Genomic DNA, 21,612 nt, shown 5'->3' with positions numbered 1-21,612 from the left:
AGCTTTGCAGCCTGATGGGGGATTCTATGTTGGAGGTGGTTGATGGACTAACAGAAAAGATGCCACCGCTGTACCAATCTTGTTTTCCATTTATCTCTGTATGTAATGTTTAATATTTTATATTAAATATTAAACCATATTAATTATGGTTTTAATTCTAAGCCAACCAGAGTTGCTTTACAGAGTGAGATAGCTAACATACACTGTATATTTAATAAATAATAATAAAACAAAACTCTTTACTGAGAAGAGTCACAATATTTTAGATTTGAAACATCCAGACAATTACTATAGTTACATAAAATTCTATCTCCTAGCTGCCATCTATTTGGTTGTCCACATTTACAGCGTAGATATGGAAGCTCTAATTAATGCAGGCCTTGCTATGTAAACTGGAAGAGAAAACTCTTTTTTCTGTCAATACCCAGGCCATTTTCCAGGACCTGTATTACCAACAAACAGGATCAGAGTTAAAAATAGACAAAATTGCCTGCTGCCTCTCATAAATACCAAGTCTCTTTTTCACACATGCACATAGAAACCATATAGGGGCACAGTTTTTCTACTATGCTTAGAAAAAGAAAATGACTTTTTTTTTTTTGCGTAGTTCTCTATGTCTAATCAAATTTTCAGCTCTTGTGTAACTTTTATTCTGAACAATACATTCATTGGCAATTGAAAAATTAAACATTGACAATGCTACTTAGTTTCTAGAGACATCTTTTTAAAAAGCAATGAAATGCATAATATGTTATGCATATTATGTTCTAACCTAATATCTAATGTAACAACCTTGTACCAACCCCCTGGGATGATCAATATATCATACAAAAGTGAATAATTCTTGATTACATAGCTACAAACCTGAGGCCGTATAATACTGTGCCATCTGGATGAAGGCGAATCATTCGATTCTTAACAGTAACACCGTGCACAAATGATTTCTTGTCATTCAGAAAATAAGTATCAGGCACCCATAGTTGATCTGCTACTCTGTTATCGAGTGTAAGGTTGAGAGGAATCCCAGCATAAACCAGTCTTTTATCTCGCCAGTATTGTTGAAAATACATTGTTAACGTGTAATCCTGGTGGAGAGAAGAAGAAAAACTGAAGTTAAGTCTTGGTTATGTATTGAACTTCTAGAATCAACTTTAATATAATCTTAGATGTAGTTAGTTAGGTTGTTTCAAATAAAAAAATAATATGTATTTATTTTTTATATGTATAGCATTTTTCTTCCTAAAGGCCTGTTCGCCTAGTATTGTATAAGCTTCAATGAAACATCTCTGGATTGAAATAACCCACTAGCAACAGCTGAACTAATGTTGATGCAGCATTTTGCTTTTGGTTTTTCGATCTTTATAACTAAAAGAAGAAACAACTTCACAAAAATATGCCCAATACTTTAGAAGAAAAGCTATCTTTCATGGGAAGTAAATGTCATTACCGTTCAGAGCTACAGCAGTTATATTTTACTTTCCCAGTGCTCAGGAAGAGTTTCTATTAGGTGCATCATCAAAAGGACAATATGCCCCCTGGTGTTTTCTGCAATTTTCTGATGTGGAAGTTAGGAATAAATGCACTCTTTACTAGTGATGTCTTAATTAAAGCTTGGTTTTAAAAGTAATAAAACTGGAAAGTATTTTTATTGACTTGTAATAAGTGACTTTAAAAAGCTAAGTTACTAAAACCCACAGGTATAAATGCATAATACTAGATAAGAAATTATAGTACAATATTAGTAATTATTAAACCAAAAGCTGTTCTTGTTGTAAAAGAAAATATATATTTAGAGAAGCATGCCTTAGCTTTATTACACTCTCCTTGAGTTATATATCAAATTTCCTATTTAGAGAAGTCTGGTCCAGAAATTTTTTTAAAAAAACCCTTTCCCACTCAACAACTGAAAACAGAATTCTAATGCTGTACTACAGAATTGGAGCTAGTAGATAAACAGTTGGTTGTTTTTTTTTTGACATATGCCATTCTATAAACCAAATTGGAAAATAAAGAATGCACACATTCTTATCTATATAAGATCTGCCTTATTGTAACCGTCATAAATTCTGCACAAATTATTGACTTGGTTTGTTTGAATCAGAATGCATGCTTGGCTATCTTTGAAAAACTTTGCACGTTATTGTAAATTATCTGCCACCACATAATAAAAGCTGCTATTCTAAAGCCTATATTTCTTTTTGGTGTATACATAAATATATTATTGAAAATGTATTTGGTGAGTATAAGCAGAAAGTAATAGATTCTTATGTCAAGCAAGTAGTCATTTCAAATAACTACAGCAAACCTCCTTCCCAGGCAGAAGGAAATAAACAACTAGCAGATGACCTGAATGTGTTTTACTGCAGGTTTGAAAGGAAACTACAGCCACCTACAACCCCCATCTCAAACACATCAACAACAGCCAAGCCTCCTACAACTGGCCCCAACCCATTGGATTCACAACCTCTGGTGATCACAGAAAAAGAAGTGCAAGATCTATTTCACAGAAAAAAGCCAGGAAAAGCACCAGGGCCAGACAAGATAACTCCTTCTTGCTTAAAAATCTGTGCTGATCAATTGGCCCGAATCTTCAATAGATCACTAGAGATGTGCTATGTTCCTTCCTGCTTCAAACGCTCTACTATCATCCCAGTGCCAAAGAAGCCCTCCATCAAGGAACTGAATGACTACAGACCAGTTGCTCTAACATCTATAGTTATGAAAATCTTTGAAAGGCTTGTGCTATCCCACCATCACAGATCTGCTGTTAGATCCCATGCAGTTTGCATACTGAGCAAATAGATCGACAGATGGTGCTGTTAATATGGCTCTGCATTACATCCTACAACACCTTGAATCTCCAAATACCTACGCAAGGGTCCTCTTTGTAGACTTCAGTTCAGCATTCAATACCATCATTCCAGACATTCTTCTAAGTAAATTAAACCAACTAGCGGTACCTGAACACGCTTGTAAGTGGATCAAAAGCTTCCTAACAGTCAGGGAGCATCAGGTGAAGCTAGGCAGAATCAAATCTGATACCTGTACAATTAGCACAGCACCCCAACCCCCAAGGCTGTGTGCTTTCTCCACTTCTCTCTATATACCAATGACTGCATCTCAACTGATCCATCTGTTAAAATACTGAAGTTTGCAGATGACACAACAGTGATTGGTCTCATTTGAGACAACAACGAATCCGCATACAGACAGGAGGTTGTACAACTTGCCTCAGGGTGTAACTGGAACAATCTGGAACTGAACACACTCAAAACCGTAGAAATGGTGGTAGACTTTAGAAGAAACCTTCCCATACTACCACCTCTTACAATACTAGACAACACAGTATCAACAGTAGAGACCTTCAAATTTCTAGGTTCTACTATATCACATGACCTAAAATGGACACAACATCAAAAACGTCATAAAAAAAGCACAACAAAGATGTTCTTTCTGCACCAACTCAGAGAGCTCAAACTGCCCAAGGAGCTGCTGATACAGTTCTACAGAGGAATTATTGAGTCTATCATCTGCACCTCTATAACTATCTGATTTGGTTCTGCAACCCAACAGGACAGACATAGACGTCAGAGGATAATAAGGACAGCACAAAAAAACAATTACTACCAACCTGTCTTCAATTGAGGACCTGTATACTGCAAGAGTCAAAAAGAGGGGAAATATTTACAGACCCCTCACATCCTGGACATAAACTGTTTCAACTCCTTCCCTCAAAACGACGCTACAGAGCACTGCACACAAGAACAACTAGACACAAGGACAGTTTATCCCCGAAAGCCATCACTGTGCTAAACAAATAATTCCCTCAATACTGTTCAACTATTACGAAGTCTGCACTACTATTATTGTTAATCTTCTCATCACTCCTTATCACTCATCGCCTCCCACTTGTGACTGTATGACTGTAACTTTGTCGCTTGTATCCTTACAATTTATATTGACTGTTTCCTAGTATGATTTGACTGCTTATTGTACCCTATGACTATTATTAAGTGTTGTACCTTATGATTCTTGATTAATGTATCTTTTCTTTTATGTATACCGAGAGTATTTACACCAAGACAAATTCCTTGTGTGTCCAACCACACTTGGCCAGGAAAGAATTCTATTCTATTCTATTCTAAAATAAAAGGAAACTAACTGACATAGCAGCTAAAAGCAGAACAACTTCATTTTGACATTTGAAGACAAACTGACCATAATAACACAGAAAATTAATTTCCATTCATAGGAACAGACAGAAATGAATGATTAGATAATCATTAATTGATTAGATCCCATACTGCAGTTACTATTATCTTAAGAAACCAAGTCTTCAAATTCAAACTTAGAAATAATTTAAATGAAGAAACTGCCAATAATATTGAAAGATATAAAATGATCTTTTTCCATCAGAGGCATGTAACAATGTTGCCTCATAGGACAATATTATTAATATCTATTCATTAGTAAAGAATGTGTAGCGATTAGTAAAGCACGGTAGTGATTTTTAATGCCTTTGGCAGAGAGACACAATACAAATTCGTTAAATAAGGTACAATATATCAATTATTTGTAGCATGAAGATTTGTGTCACACAAATTTTAAATTGGTATTTAACAACTGAAAGCAGAATAGCCATTATTTCTTGAAACTCATATACCAGCTAAACAGAAGTAAGCCATAGTTTATGGTCTGGATTCCCATTTTAACCTGTAAGTTTCTAATAAAATAGTTAAGCTCATAGTGAACCTCTTGATTGGCTAGAAGGTTTGAATTCTCCCTAGTCTCAGAAAATAATCCAGTATCTTTGAACTCAGGAAGTAAATCATACTGAGTTGAATTATACATTTTCCCAATAAGGAAGATAGTATGAGACTAGAATGAAACAGATGAAGCAGGCATGTAAGCAGGGTGGAATCATGCAGTGGTGGAATTCAAATTTTTTTACTACCAGTTCTGTGGGCGTGGCTTATTTGGTGGGCATGGCTTGTGCTCATGTGGGTAGGTGGGTGTGACTGGGTGGGTGTGCTTGGTGGTCATGTGACTGGGTGGGTATGGTTTGGTGGTCATGTGACTGGGCGTGGCCAATTCAATGTCACTCACATCAAGGGGTGCCTCACCTGGCCCCGCCCCTCCCAGCCATTCCTTGTCACTCAGCCTCAACTTAACTATAGTTCTGTAAAAATGTTGTTCACATTTTTTGACTTTATTATCTACATACTATAGATGTACATTCATGGACCACTGAAAGGAGGAAATGGCTCACATGCTTTACTCAAGAGTGTGATAGGCAACAGGCTTTTAAGGGGCTGCCACAAAGAAAGGAGGACAATGTATTTTCCAAAGAAGCAGAATGTAAACAGGAAGCAATGGATGGAAACTGAACAGAGAGAAGCAACCTAAAACTAAGGAGAAACTTCCAGACAGTGAGAACAATTAACCAGTGGAACTGCCTGTCTCCAGAAGTTCTGGGTGCTCAATCACAGGAAGTTTTTCAGAAAAGACTGGACAGCCATTTCTCTGACATGGTATAGACTACACCCCAAGGTTCCTTCTAAGTATTATTCTGACACCTTTCCAAGGATTTCTACTCAGAGTTTGGCATCCTCGGTTTTCTTGCCTGAGCTGGGGTTGGACTAGAATTTTCTTATATTTTTTGAGCCCGAAAAAATGGCTAGGCCGTCTTTTTGGGGTGAGTTAATTCCCCCCTTGCATCCTCATCTAGAGCGCCCTGCGGGCAGCCTCGCCACCAGCCACTCCTAACGGGTGATCATGGCGAAGTGCAGAGAGCTCCCTACTCCCACCAAACACCTTTGCTGCAGACCCAAGACCTTTGGCACCTGCCACTGTTGCTTTCCCTTCTGCCCATTCCACCACCACGTTTGGAGCTGCCGCTTCCGTGTTTGGAGTGCCGCTGCCATTTGGAGTGCCGCCGCAATTTGGAGCACCGCCATCATGTTTGGAGCTGCCACTTCCGTGTTTGGAGCTGCCGCCATGTTTGGAGTGGCGGCGGCGCTCCAAATGGCGGTGGTGCTCCAAACAGCGGCAGTGCTCCAAACGCAGAAGCAGCAGCTCCAAATGCGGTGGCAGCTCCAAATCTTGGACATGGCAACTCCAAACAGCGGCAGTGCTCCAAATAGCGGTGAGGTTCCAAACGCGGAAGCAGCAGCTCCAAACGTGGCAGCAGCTCCAAATGCGGAAGTGGCAGCTCCAAATAGCAGCAGTGCTCCAAAAGCGGCAGCACTCCAAACGTGGAAGCAGCAGCTCCAAACACAGCGGCAGCTCCAAATGCGGAAGCGGCAGCTCCAAACGGTAGCGGTGCTCCAAACAGCAGTGGTGCTCCAAACGTGGAAGTGGCAGCTCCAAACATGGCGGCGGCATGAGCAGAAGGGAAATCAACAGCGGCAGGTGCTGAAGGTCTTGGGTCTGCTGCAAAGGTGCTTGGCAGGAGTAGGGAGCTCTTCGTGCTCTGCCATGATAGCCCATTAGGAGCAGCTGGTGGCAAGGAATTGCTGCCCGCGGGGCGCTTCTAACGGCAAGTCCCCCCGCCCTTCCCCCCATTTTGCATGTTTTAAAATAGGCCTAAATTTGGGGGGAGGGGCTTAATTTCATTTTATGCCTAGAAAACATGCGGGGTCTTCCTATTGGGGGAGGTCATATTGTTGGAGAAACACGGTAGTTAACTTGATAGCTTGAAGCACTCCATAGCTTCAATTAACTGTTGCAGTTTATATTACATTATATTAATTACATCACACTATAGCAATCACTGTTCATTGGATTAATAACATTACATTAGATTTGACAGTTTGGATTAAATCCAATTTATTAATAGAAGGTTAGTGTACAAAGGTGTGTGTATATGTATGTATATGTGATGAATGATGAACTCAAATAATTGTATTTTAAAAGAAAAACGCATTTTTTAAAAAAGTTTATTTAACTTAAATTCCTGCCCGAAGTTTTTGAGTTTGCAATGGGTAGTCTCAGCCTTGGCATTTGCTTAAGGTCAAAACTGTGAAAAAAGTATGATCTCATTCCACATTTGAATCCCTCTATTGCCAGATTAACATCTGAAGACGTACGATTCAGAGGTAAAGCCGATGAGTATGAATTAGCCTTTTAAAAAAAAAATTAGGGTAGTGCAATGCTGGCTAGCACATTCTGCTTGATATAATCTCTTCCCATTTTTTCACTAAGGGTAAATATTGTCTTTGATTTTCAAATGGTCCTTTGATATCTCTACTATTTTTTCTATCTACAGCAGCAGCTTGTGTTTCATGTAATCTAGTGAACACTTTGGTCAAATGAGGACTTGGTTCTCAGTCCTTGTCCAACACCTTATCCACCACATTACTGGATTTTTCTCATAATGTGCTAAATACTATATCCTACTCAACTTAAAATACTTTTGGTCTACAACTTCCAAAATTCTCACATAATTATATTCAAATGGTACAAAAATTGTATCAGTTTTGATATATATCAAATATGACATATCCATATGCTCAATATATCAAAACTGTCATTTTATAATTATTATAATAATTTTTGTCATGATAATGTATAATGGTTTTCTCATCTCATTGTAAACATGCTGGGAGACATAATATAAATTGGGTGAAAAATTCATTTCATAACCAGTTCAGATTACAAAAAAAAAAAAAAAATGCCATAAAAGCCAAGCAGAATTCTGCCCTCCCAATTTATATTACTAGTGCATTCTCTGATGTGCAGACTATTTAGGAAAAAAAGTACAATTGTTCCACAAGAAATAGGCTATTGAATATCTCTGATATGTGTATGCAATGCTATTCCAAGTCTTTATCTAATTCATAATTGTGAATGGGTTAATAATGTAACAATTTTGTTCAAAAATCAAATATATACACACACACATACACATGGACGCACACATATATGCATATACCAAATGTATTAGAAGTAACGTTTAATTCTTTGGGGATTTTGCAATTACATGGGGACTGTATATAAACTATGTCATCTGAAAAATGTTAACAGCTGTTTCTAATTATTATCTTTCTAAGCCAGTGTTTCCATAATATGACCACATACATGATAAATTACACTTTCCTGAAATGAAGGTAAAATAGGCAATACAAAAACAAACAGTATGTGGCTGATTAAAATAGTATGCTTTCATGTAGAAGCTAGAAAATTAGTCACAACAAATACTATCACTTTAAATGCAAAACAAGACAGATGTTTTCTTATTCTACCACATTTATATAGAATATTCCCAGTGTAATTTATGATAGTTATAATGTTTAGAAAACTTTTCCATTCATCCCTTTATCACAAAATATTGTTGCAATATTGTTAACTAATTACTGATATGACATCACATGTTTTTTGTCAGGCAACAAATTACAGTTAGTTATGATAGATGTGAATACAGTTGGTATAAACACCCTTGAAAGGCTACAATATTGTACATGACTTTATTATATAATATACAATAGACATTTCCATCTTTGGATATACATAAGTTAATACAGAAATTATCTCTGATTTCTGCCTGTGAAAATAGTAATTACCCATGTTAGTCAAAAGATCAAGAAGTGATGAAAAAAATGAACATCTGAATAGATAGAACATTGTTACAGTCATAGATCAAAATACAAGGAGCAACCAAATATTCACCAAATGTACAATAGCATTTACAATTCCTATCTTTCCATTAATGAAACTTTTTCCTGATCATAGTATAATTTCAACAGCAGCAGCAGCCAAAAACATACTGAAATATTTACTCTTTGGCATTTTATTTCTAAATTTAAATTATCATTGAGAAGTATATTAAGCTTTAATTTCAATGCACTATACATATTTTGACTTTTAGCTACAGCTTTAGGATTCAAAAAGATAACAGTACACTGATAAAATACACCAGTATAAAACTGACAAACTGAAATCATATGACTAACAAGCAATATTAAGCATAGGATGATTTTAACCATTCTAGGAAGCAGCAAATCAAAGTTTAATTTATGAAAAAAAATTAAAATTGAATAATATATTTAAAAAGTTTTAGCTAGGAGATGTTAATTAAAAGTACAGAATTTTTAGGAGTGTGACTCATAATTAAAAGTGATCTAATTAATTGGCTACTTATTTAAGACTAAGAAGTCTGATTCTTCAAGGTCATTGAAGTTATTCAGTATATTCCAAAATGAAATATGTTGATTATATAATGAGGGTTAAATACCAGCATTACTGAATTTAGTGTGGTTTCTAGTTTATACACAAAATTAGGAAATATTTTAAAGTCAGAAAGAGGTCCTGAGAATCATTCCAGATAGAAGCATGTGAATTTTTTTAAAATTCATATTTTATTTACAGTTTTCCTTTCACACCATACGTATTTTGTGGAAAGTGTATTGACTGGATCAATTTCTTTTTTAAACAATGCTAACAATAATAATACAAATAAGTATTCTTCCAACTTCAACAATACCATTCTCTCTTTATAATTCTTTATCATTTTTCCATTAATTTATTTAAGCACAGATAGCATTTCTTTTCACCATGTAATTATCCCCTATTAAATCAATAATATTTAATATTTTAAAAATTACTCATTATTCCACCATAACTTCAATATCCCAAATATCTAGAACTACTAATAAGGCCAAATATTGACAAAATTTAATCAATCCTAGGATTATATCTCAAAGTCCCCAAAATTTCTAATCCTTAAAAGTTTTAAGTTCACAATATATTTTAACACACTGTTAACATTAATAATACAATTAAATTACCTAATCCTAAACTTTCACCTTCTACTTGAATTAGGTATTGGCTGTAAAATAAGCCCAACATAGTATGTTGGCAACATACTCTACGGGAATTATTTCTTCACATCATTCTCCTTCAGGATTGATATGCTTTGGAGATTAAGTAGTGAAGATTATTGACATTACAGGTAGTGTTACTCTGTCGTGCACTCTGAGAATTGCCTTTTACATTTTTATAAATATACAAAACAAGTTAATTGTAACTTTAATTTTAATATACAGGTAGTCCTCAACTTACCATCATTTGTTTAACGATGGTTGAAGTTACAACAGCACTTAATAACCATCCTCAAAGTTATGATCATTGTAACAGGGATACAATCACATGATTGCAATTTGGACGCTTGGCACTGGTTCCCATTTCCAATGGCTGCAGTATTGATTTATTTATTGCAAGACACATTCACATCATATTTCAGTTAAAAAAAACAACAACAGGGTTGCAATGTCCTGTGGTCACATGATCACAATTTATGACCTTCTAGCTGGTTTCCGACAAGCAAAGTCAATAGGGAAGCTGGAGTCACTTAATGACTGATCCACTTAATGATTTTAATAAAAATGTCAGAAAATTAGGTCCAATCATTAAGTGATGGCTCACTTAGTGACTTAGCAACTTCCAATGCTAATTGTGGTTACGGGGAAAATAGAAGAAGGGAGGTGTATTGGATAGGTTTGCCACCTTATTTGTGTAATAATAAAGGTGGTAGATGGATAAGTAAGTAAGTACTACCTTTACTTCCTTATTTCCACAAAATATATGGAGTTTAATTTAGATCAGCATTCTGTAACCTCACACTCTTTGCAGTATTCAAACATCTGAGATTTCAGCTTTCAGGATTTCTGGCCAGTATAACTAAGATGGTAGGAACTCTGCACATACCAATACATAAGGAAAGCAACTGACCTCATGTAAAAAACAACAACAGTATTTCTGTGACTATGATTCCATTGCTAACTATTGCACAACCAGGCACAAAAACATCCAAACTTTAACTATATTCCTGTACTTCTTTTGGCAATTTATTTTTTGATAATAATGCTTTATAATCATTATGAAAGGGAAAAGAAAATACATTCTTCAAATTGTAAATCAATATATGAAACATAATTACAGCACTGTAAAATATGTTGTCAAATTAATTCAGAATGCCACCAGGAATATTTAATCATATTGTTACCAGCACAACTGTTACAAAAGCAAAAAAAACATGATCCCAATAGTGGAACCCAGCAATTGTCTTATCAAGAACTAAAGGCACAGGCATCTCTCAGGGGGAGCAGTGTGGAGGCAAAGAGGTTTGGCATAAGTAATAATAAAGCATACCTTGCAATGTTGCCCCTCGAATTCTGTTTGTCACTTACAATTACAACACAAATCTATAAAGGCAGTTTGAAGATCAGCTATTGTGCTAACCGGGAAGCGAATTGATCAGTATATTTATAGATAAGTAACTGTTATGTATAAATTGTTAAGTCCTCATAGATATGATTATATAAAAGAAATGGTTCTGTATTTAACAGTGAACACTTTCCATTATAAAATACAAAGTAATGCTATTTTAGTTATATTTAATAGTACTATACAACAATATTGTTTTGTGTGACTCAATAGGCGAAGAGAAAATACAGCAGCATTATAGCAGATTTAGCTACAGAAACAGCTATTAGCTGGCTCATTACCATTCCTCAGATATAGTTAAAGGTTATTTGAATTTTTATATACCATAGCAAATTTTTCCTATACCCTTTTATATAAGTAACAATATAGCCATAGCAATAGCACTTAGACTTGTATACCGCTTTACAGTCCTTTACAGCCCTCTCTAAGCAGTTTATAGAATCAGCATATTGCCCCCAACAATCTCGGTCCTCATTTTACCCACCACAGAAGGAGTCAACCTTGAGCCTGATGAGATTTGAACTGCCAAATTGCAGGCAACCTGCAGTCATCAGAAGTAGCCTGCAGTAGTACTGCACTCTAACCACTGTGCCACCACAGCTCATAACTTGCTTTTATTTTTTTAAAGGTTATGTAAATATACCAACCTTTTTGGAATCAACTTTTATTCTGCTGATTATGACAGTCTTGAATATCTTTATACTTGAGCTGTGTTGACACATCCAGAAGGCAAACATGTAATTAATGTAGAATAAAGAACTGGACAATCAATCATTAAAAGGCCATCAGCACTTGATATGATGGGAAAAAAAGTATCAGTGCTATATCACAGGAAGCACTTCTTGTTTTATTTATGGCAATAATAATGTTAATGATTATGAATTAGGATATACTAGCCGATAACCCGGCATTGCCCGACTATTTATTTATCCCAATCCTGTATTAGACAAGAAAATCCTGTAGTCAGGACTCACGCTTTGCACTGTCTGTCACGCAGCATCACAATTCTTCTATTCCTCCACAAGAGGGAACCCCCTTGTGGAGTACTGTGAAGCCGTTACCATGGCAAGTCCACTGTGCTGTACACTAGAAGCCATTTTAAGGCACCTCCCCCGGAGGGGTGTTAGGGGTGTCTTACCCCCACAGTATTTGTTTCCAGAGGGTAAGTCATCTGTGAACCAAGTTTGACTGAAATTGCTCAAGGCATTCCAGAGTTATGCCGGAACATACACACTTTTATAAAATAAAGATAGATTATTTATGTTTTTATTTACTGTATCTTATTATATTTTACAGAGTGATGGTAGTAAATAATTTCATTTCATATTACAAATCACAGACAGATATGGTGGGCTTCTTATTATCATAGCAAAGATTATTATTTTTTTTTCACATAATCAAGTCACTTTGATATCAGTGACATATATCTAAACCTAACTTTTCTGATAATAGATAATACGTATGGTTCAAAGTTGCTGTGTCGTATTGGTAGAATTCTAGCATGAACTGCAACTGCAAGCATTTTATACCATACCAGGTAATATAATCAGTCCATGTGACGAGGGATAGTAAAATTTATTTGTTGACAAGGGTTATTTATATCTTTCTTTCACAGATCTTTCTTTTTTTTTCATATGGAGGGGCGGTAAGTGACTACTATAAGTGAAAGTTAATTTGCATGTGAATAAAATCTTTGGTTATACACTGTATTTTGATCAGTCCACAAGCTTATGGTATATATTGAGATTATCTTGGTTTAAGTTACATATTCCTAACAACTCTTACATTTTTTTATCTGACTTGCTCTGAAATTTCTACAGTTGACTTTATATACTTGTCTGTCTGTGTGTATAGATATAGCGCTGTATATTTTGACTGCTACTTGGTGCTTGTGGATATGTTCTACTAGTCTTTTGCCTGCCTATACTAGACATTCACAGTCTTAGCATTTTATTTTTATGATATATGTTTTACCTTTTAATAATAGGTAGAAAAATATGGAAACATCTACTTTAATGCCTGATAAAGGAATTAACTTTTGTCCAAGAGTGTTTATTTTTATAATCTGGTAAAATATTTTGTATGAGGATATTATATCATGATGGAGAAGCATGGAATGATTCACACATTACACCAAGCCATATTTCTAGATGGTGGTTTCTTGAATATACCATATGACCTGGATTATGCATAATGCAAGGCCATAATCCAAGATTTATAAACCATACCATTTGGGTTCATACCAAGTAGACATACAAAATAATATTATGGCTACAGGGGATTTATTTATTATTACAATTTTGAGGCCACTTCACTCCATAATGCCCTCTGGGTGTCTTTCACACAAACATTAAAGCAATGTTGTGGCTGAGAAACTGATTGGTCCAAAGTCACCCAACTGGCTTTCATTCCTGAGTGAAAATAAATTGTGTCAATTTTAGGAAGTTTTGAACATGTACATATATAAAAAGCCCTTATATATACACTTTTTGTTGCTATTTTCTTCTATTATTTTCTTCTGTTCAATTAAGTAAACAAATGCAAATGTAACTGGCTGATTAAAAGAACATCCCAGATTACTATGCCATACATTTTAGAAGAGTCATCCTGTAAGTGAAATCAGGATATTATTAGGCTAGAGAAGAAACTAAGGCTCAGTTTTCAAGCTATGTAAAGCTTTAAAACACAAAGAATTTGGCAACTTTTGTAGCACTAATCAGTTGTATGCAAAACAGTGAGGTAGATGTACAACTATTATATATATTAACAGTCTAGTAATTTAATTCTGAATTAGCTCTTTAGAGGAAGGCTAAAAAACATTATATTAAGATACTGCATTTAACGTATGATAGCAAGGGTTAATAGCCTAGAAAAGAAAGAACATAGTACAGCACCCTTCACTACTGGAACAACTTACCCCTTTCCTAAGAGGTCTGTAGGGAGCGTGCATAAGCACACCAACTTGCCTACCGTCCCAGTCCTATTGTTTCTTTTTTAAATTTTTCTTATATGTATCCATTTCATGTATTCATAACTATGTTTATACTTATACCTGTTATCTTATAATCACTTGACAAAATAAATAAATAAACAAACAAAATAAATAAATAAATGCCACACTAATATTCTGGCATCCAGGTGTGTCTCAAATAGTAATTTCAAGATGCCACAATGCTGTTATTTTAAAGACAGTGCCATTTTCATTTTGCCTGAAATGACTTAATTCATTAGTTTTCACTTTGTTCTTATCAGCAGTGTCTATACAAGGAGGAAAATTATGATAGCAGCCTGTATTGATGTAACATAGGATATGCCCATTTTCTACATGTGTTGAAATAGTCTATATCTAAGACATGTATGTGCCCCTTTACAAGTGCAATCTAGCATTTTCCTCTTTTCTGTCTATGTGCTCTTGGTTGTGTGATGAGTCATCTACATGTCTTAAAATAAAATCCATGACTTGGCACAGACCCAACCAGAGGTGGTATTCAGCAGGTTCTGGCCAGTTCTGGAGAACCAGTAGTGGAAATTTTTAGTAGTTTGGAGAACTGGCAAATACCACCTCTGACTAGAGATTTTACATTATTCCTCCCCTGCCACACCCACCAAGCCAAGCCCAAAGAACCGGTAGTAAAAAATTTGAATCCCATCACTGGACTCAACCACTTTTTTTCAGTACAGGTAGTTCTTGATGTACAACCACAATTGAGCCCAAGATGTATGTTGCTAAGGGAGACATTTGTTAAGTGAGCCTTGCCCCATTTTACAACTTTTCTTGCCCACAAAAAATAATTGCAGTTGTTATGTTAGTAACAAGGTTATTAAATGAATCGGCTTCCCCGTTCACTTTGCTTGTCAGGAGGATACAAAAGGGGATCACATGATTCCAGGGCACTAGCAACCACCATAAATAAGAGTCAGTTACCAACTATCTAAATTTTGATCATGTGATCATGGGGATGCTGCAACACCTGTGCAAATGGTGATAAGTCACTTTTTCAGCAATGTTGTAACTCTGAACACTCACTAAATGAACTGCTGCAAGTAAAGTACAGGGTATTTGTGAAAATATCATTTTCTGACCAGTTCTGGAGAACTGGTAGCAGAAATTTTGAGTAGTTCGGAGAATCAGCAAATGCCACCTCTGACTGGAGATTTTACAGTATCCTTCCCCTGCCACGCCCAACAAGCCACACCCACAGAACCGGTAGTAAAAAAAAATTGAATCCCACCACTGACATGGCCCTTTGGCTTCAGGAAACCATGCCATATTTCTATGGGAACACAAGGTTTAGCCTGGTAAATTTTGCAGATGGTTAAATACCTTTTTTGCAGCTAACAGCAATTATGAGGGGCATAACAGAAGTAAATGAGGCTTAGAAGGGAGTCATGCGCAAAAGAAATTGAGAAACCTGAATCTAGAATGAATTTTAATGAACTGAAGAGCAGATATGTTTATTAGCTGACTTTTTTCCCTGGATATGCAAAATACCGCTAAGTTCTTAATCTTTGTTTCTCATTGTTTCGCAGTCTTACTTCCATCACTACAAAAGTATTCACCAAAAATAATTAACTATGTAGCCAAAATTATCCAACTTTACCTTTTCCAAATTTCCATTTTTAAGTGGGAGAATTGAACCATAAAAGTTTCCTTTCAAGTAGAAGTTGACTCAATGGCTGTATTTATTTAGTATTTATACTCTTTCTAGGATCAGGGCCTTGATGAGGCAAAGGGGTTAGGGTTAGGGTTATGTGCCAACAGTAAGCTATAGTGATATGATGAGGTTGAAGAGTTTTACAATGATGTGCCTGGTATCAAGACAAAGATGCTGATACAAAATACTAATGGGTGACTTTAATGCAAGAATTGGAAGAACAATAACTGGAGAAAAAGTGACTGGCTGGTATGGAAGTGGTGAATGAGATAATAGAAGCAATAGATTAGTAGATTTTGCTGAAGGACAGGAACTTTATAACATGAACTCATTTTACAAGAAAAAGGCTAGCAAAAAATGGACATGGAAGAGATAAAGACATCAAAAAATGAAAGTTAAGAGTGAAAAGCTGTTATAGAAGAACAGCGATTTTGAGATTAATTTATCAAATCGCTTCACTCTATTGCAAGATTTGGAAGAGATGAACATTACAGATCAAAATGAACAAATGGTCAAAAATGTCCTCAAATTTGCTATATCTATATCACCACCAGAAAAACACTTGGTTCAGTCAAAAATCTCTGATGAAACTATTAATTTAATGAAAAAACAATAGACAATAAAGAATATTGCATGTTTCACTAATTAACTGGAGTATGTTAAACTTTGCAAGACCATAAGAAAAAGTATCCAAGAAAAAACACATCAGTATAACAAGAAGCTTGTGAAAAAGGCAATTGAAGAAAACAATTAATAGATTTATAATGCAAGATTATAGATGTAAGAATGAAGTTTTTGCATTAAAACAAGGTGACTCTTAAAGTAGAACAAGACAGGAAATGTTAAAAGAATTGGAAAATTCTACTCAGAGCTATACAAAGATCAAGATCACTCAAAAGTAACACCCACAAAAGAGGAAATGCCAAATATTCTAGTAAAGGAAGTATCAAGTGCCATAAAATCAATGAAAAATGGCAAAGCTTCAGGAAATGACTGTGTTACAGTTGAAATATTGAAAACTAGCTGTCACCATTTACACAAGATACTAGTAAAACTATATTCAAGATGCTTCAGAGAAGAAAAATAACCCATGCATGGAAAATGCTGAAGTGATTCTTATACACAAGAAAGAGACCCAAGATGGTTTAAAGAACTATCACCCAATAAGCCTTTCAATCGTCTAAAAAAGTTTCACCAAGATAGTAGCAAAAAGAATATTGAGAACATTAAATCATGCACAGCCAAAAGAGCAGGCAGGGTTCAGAAGAGGTTACAGTGCAATGGATCACATCCAGGTTGTTCAACAAGTTATTGAAAGGCAATGACTTGCATTGAGTATACCATGCCTTTGTGCATGGCTTTCATTGACTGTGAAAAGACATTTGACTCAGTATTCAGCAAACAATAATTAATGCAGTGCTCAGCCAAGGCGTAGACACTACTTACATAAACTTGCTATAATCAAGATATGAAAAAACAATACTGACAATTTGTCTTAATGATCTTTAAGCAGAAATCAACAAATTAAGAAGTATTTTGCAAACTAGATTGGGCAAAAGATGGAATATAAATCAATGACATCTATTTAAATCACTTAAGATTTGCAAATGATGTTGTTCAAGACCCAGAAGAGTTACAAAGACACAAAGCAGCATAACCATTTGGCTTAAAAATAAACCTGAAAAAGAGCCAGTTATATTTAATAAATTTGCCAAAGAAGGAATTTTTTTTTAATCTGGAGAAGAACTAGTTGTAGTAGACCACTACATATACCATACCACTACATAAGAACTAGACGTAGTAGACAACAACATATACCTTGGCCAACGAATCTCAATGCAATACCAAAAAAAAGGAAACTGAACATTGTGTTAAATGTAGTTGGCAGGTGTTTTATAAGTTAAGCATAATTTTCAAAAATTCTGAAGAGAAAAGTTTTGGATCAGTGTGTGCTACATGTTCTAACATATGCCAGAGAAACATTGACACTAGCCTCACAATCAATAAAAAAGCTACAAATGGCATAAAGAGCCATGGAAAAATACATGCTTGGCATCACGAGGCAAGATAGAAAAATCTACACATAGATTAGAGAATAAATGAAAACATACAATGTCCTCAAAAGAGTAAAAGAATTGAAATGGAAATGGGCTGGTCACATAGCAAGAAGAACTGATGGCAGGTGGAACAAGGCAGTCACAGAATGGATTCCACTTGATAGAAAAGCTTCCACAAAAAAGTCTTAAAACAAGATGGAGAGACAAGATCAGCAAGTATTGCGGGCCCAAATGGCAAAAGAAAACTCAAGACCGTATTGGTTGGAAACATGCACAAGAGGCCTTCATCCTCCAGCAGATAGACAATGGCTATAATGATGATGATATAAAAGGAAATATTACAAAATGTCAAATATAAAACTATACATGTATATATTATACAGAGGTGTGAAGCAATTAATAGTGTAAAGGAGGCACCAAATTATAACTGCAAGCAGAGCTACCATTGAAAATATAACTCATGACTTTTATCTTTGATTTATTATATAGAAGGCACTTTAGCAATACATATAAAGCACATTAACCTTTACATCAAAATATATAGAGTTTTCTAAGGAATATTGAAGCAATCATGATTTATTGCCCTTACAAATAATTTGCCAATTTAGAGGAAGATGAAGATATATGCAAAATATTATTTAAAAAATCTAGGATGATGCAGGGGAATTTACTGAGCTATAATGAGAAACTCTGTTTTTATCTTAGACCTTTGAGATCTATGTCCCAGATCCTCCATTGAACAAACTAGCCCTAAATTGCTTTTGGTGAAATGGGAGACTATATAGATTTGATATGTAAATAAACTATGGCTTTATCAAGAGTGAAATCAGATACTGATAAATGAAAGCTATAGTAAACCAGATTGAGAATGGTTTATCTTCTTAGGAAAAGTTAAAACCTATCAAGTAAAGTGAGGTAAACCGAACATATATCTCAAAGAATTTTTTTCAATCATTATTTGAAATGACAGACCTCCAGAAAGGTCTCTAAGAAAATGCAGGCCAATTCCAGCTGGATAAGGGAGTTAAAGTGGGATAAGAATGCTGGATTATAGCCTTTAAACTTTGGGTTGACTAGCTAATAATTTAGAAGCATCCTTATAAATGCATAAATGGTGCTAGTATAAGATCATTAGATAGTTGTTACTATGTTGACATGCATTTTTAATCATTGAAAAAGATGTTTTGAGGACTCTTATAAGGTCCTTTCTTTGATTAATTGATCTTAGTTGAGAGTGGATAGCTAAGTACTTAAAGGTGGAAACTTGTTCAATAAGGTTAGCCTTTCATATTCCACCTAATCATGATATGTTTTCTGGTGAATATTAAGACCTTTGTTTTAGACTAATTGATATCAAGATATTTCCCATAGTACACTAACACTTTAAAGCACAATGCATGTCCACCTGGGATATAGAATAGCCATATCATGGTGCAGGGAAAAATGGAACAAGGCAATAGGCAAAGATAGAAAAAGTAAAATTAGCAAAGACTTCAATCATATTATTAATATATAAATTACATCTTTTCTAGAATACATCTTTGTTTTATTCCTTTTATGATAGGGATAGATTCAATTAGCTCTTATTTACAGTTCAAGTAACCAATGAATGACTGACAAGTTATATTTCTGTGTTTTGCCCCTTCTGAAGAAGTATATAGGCATGTGCTGTTCTATAAGAAATTTGTTCAGAAGTAGCTCTGGCTAAAATATTCTGAACCTGTTTGTGCAAATAAAACTAACTTATTTTTGGATTCCAAGTTGTGAGTCTCGTAATTTCCTGCAACAACATTGTAATGCTTAGATTCGTTAAAAGGAATGAAATTTAACTTTTTCTTCATACAACTTTTGTAAGATGCTTGTAAACTGTCCATATAATTTTGTATCAGTTATGTGTACAACTTTGAAATTTAAAAAGAGGAATAAAAAGAGTAGGAACAATTTGACAGAAGTATATTTCAGTGTTAACCATTGGGGGGCGGGGAGTAGACTAGAATGATTAATAGAAATTAACTGAGACAATATTGCAATGTTGGTAAAAGTTGTTTTATAACCTACATTTTCCATGAAAGTTGCTGAACCAGCAGAACAGCAGATATAATTACTGCACTGCCACATTTGTGGTATTGGTTTGGGTAAGCTATTTTATTTCCATTAATACTGTTCATGAACTAGAGTGAAAATGACAACACATGTACTACATAGTGGCCTAGAAGGCAGTCTGTTAATTCATGCTAAAGCTATAATGGAATAGTAAATAAAGTTTTATGAAAAGACAATTCTGAGGGCAATACGTTTAACTAATCAGTATCCCGTATATTGTTTAATCTTTAAAATGTAAATTTATACCCAATATAGAAGTATTAGTCAGAGAGGGGTTGAGGCAGCAGAAAATAAGCAAAAGTGCCGTGTTCAATAAAACAGAAATTACATACAAGGCTTTTAGAATTAACACTTCCATGGTTTTTAGTTCTATTGAAAAAATTACCTATAATGGTATTTTGGAATCACCATGGGAGACAGGGCAAAGACAAGCAACCAAGGGAATAGTCAGATGGCAGTTGAGTCACAAAAAGAATGTCAGGGGAGAAAGGACCTTAGAAAAAACCCTCCCTAGTTTCTTGGGCTGTAAAGGAGACAAGGAAATATATACTTTCTTTTCAGATTTGCAAGATTTAATGTAGCAATAACAATAGCAAAAGTACTTAGACTTATATACCACTACCCAGTGCTTTTACAGCCCTCTCTAAGCAATTTACAGAGTCAGCATATTGGCCCCAACAATCTGGGGCCTCATTTTACCGACCTCAGAAGGATGGAAGGCTGAGTCAACCTTGAACCTGGTGACCACTCTGTTAAGCCTGAATTCCCCAACAAGTATTAAGGAAAACAAACTAAACAGAATGCGTAGCATAGTCAGATAGGCAGACAGGTAAATGTGTGAGATAAGTTTGTATTTTAGTTAACACGCAGTAAAAAAAATACAGATACGCTTGTGCTATCAAAAATATAGTTTATTCCATTAGGAATTATAGCATAGTCAAAATAAACGGTCCATTAGTCATGTATCATTTCAGTCAGTCCAGTCGGGGATACTCAATTTGTAAAATCCGTGTTGAATAGCCAATGTCAGTTCACTTACAATAAATCAGTCCGTATTATCTCTTCTCTCCGTTGAGAAATCAACACTCCTTTCTCTCCTCCGTTCCAGTAAGGAAAACGCAGTCATCAATCCATCCAGTAATTAGGGATCATTAAGCCAGAGAGAGCGAGCTGCAATTGACTTGCTTCTTTTATGGTGCTTTTATAACCACACCCTTAATTACATTCTTGTAGTTAAAGTTACACACACTTTAACCAACAAACCATGATAACTTATTTATTATTTTTTACCCAAACCAGTTAGGGTAAACAATGTTATCCCTAACACACTCTAACCATTGCACCACCTTGATTTTAATACAGCCTTAAATCAAGTAGAATTAATACGTCATGTTTCCTGTCTGACATTACTCCCAAGATTTCTGATATTGTCTCTGTTTAAGGTACAGAAACTGTTATTTATTTGCTTTTAAGAAAAACAACCACCACCTAATATTTATTTCACTTTCTTTAATTTCCCATACCTGAGTGAAAGTGGGGCACTTAATTGTAACTATTTCAGCACTGGCTATTAG

At 35.1% G+C, this 21,612-nt stretch overlaps 1 protein-coding gene across 5 annotated transcripts in view; it reads right to left on the bottom strand.

The window, feature by feature from the left end:
- GABRB3 (gamma-aminobutyric acid type A receptor subunit beta3) overlaps positions 1-21,612 on the bottom strand; it is a 219,233-nt gene that overhangs the window by 46,570 nt on the left and 151,051 nt on the right. For all 5 annotated transcript variants that reach the window (XM_087967119.1, XM_087967120.1, XM_087967118.1 and 2 more), the window contains one exon: positions 865-1,085. In XM_087967119.1, coding sequence (XP_087823245.1) covers positions 865-1,085 — 221 coding nt within the window. The remainder of the gene's footprint in view (positions 1-864; positions 1,086-21,612) is intronic.

The sequence above is a fragment of the Notechis scutatus genome, chromosome 5, assembly GCF_049901735.1.
Source record: "Notechis scutatus isolate UNSWTSFEM ecotype Mainland chromosome 5, rNotScu1.2, whole genome shotgun sequence".
In the NCBI taxonomy this organism is placed as follows: domain Eukaryota; kingdom Metazoa; phylum Chordata; class Lepidosauria; order Squamata; family Elapidae; genus Notechis; species Notechis scutatus.
The sequence above is the reverse complement of the archived record's forward strand: the minus strand, read 5'-3'. Positions and strand labels throughout refer to the sequence as shown.